At 57.9% G+C, this 273-nt stretch overlaps 1 protein-coding gene across 1 annotated transcript in view; it reads right to left on the reverse strand.

Annotated features, from left to right (window-relative positions):
* The window catches only part of LOC104531317 (potassium channel subfamily T member 1), a gene marked incomplete at both ends in the record, with an annotated part of 17940 nt that overhangs the window by 7498 nt on the left and 10169 nt on the right, over nt 1-273 (reverse strand). Inside the window, 2 exon segments of the mRNA XM_029087024.1 lie at nt 1-49; nt 194-271. The exon segment at nt 1-49 is cut by the window's left edge and continues 6 nt beyond it. Coding sequence (XP_028942857.1) covers nt 1-49; nt 194-271 — 127 coding nt within the window.

The following is a 273-nucleotide window of genomic DNA, read 5'->3' on the forward strand; positions in this document are numbered from 1 at the left end:
GATGCTCTTGTTCTCCTCCCTCCGGATGCCGATCAGGCAGACGCCGTACCTGTGCCGGGAGCACGACGTGGGCATTCACAGCTAGAGGAAAGCCCCTTTGGGGCTTTATCCCTACACAAAGGCCTTCACAGCACCCTCCAGCCCCAGTTCTGACCCCCAAAGACACAGACTGGCAGATATCTCCTGCCCTCACTTCTTGTGCGCGTGGAAGGCAGCGTAGGTGAAGCTTTTCCCCTCGTACTCCATGAAGAACTTGCTGTCGCCCATCCGGAT

The sequence above is a fragment of the Antrostomus carolinensis genome, unplaced genomic scaffold (assembly GCF_000700745.2).
Source record: "Antrostomus carolinensis isolate BGI_N321 unplaced genomic scaffold, ASM70074v2 scaffold6079, whole genome shotgun sequence".
Lineage (NCBI taxonomy): Eukaryota > Metazoa > Chordata > Aves > Caprimulgiformes > Caprimulgidae > Antrostomus > Antrostomus carolinensis.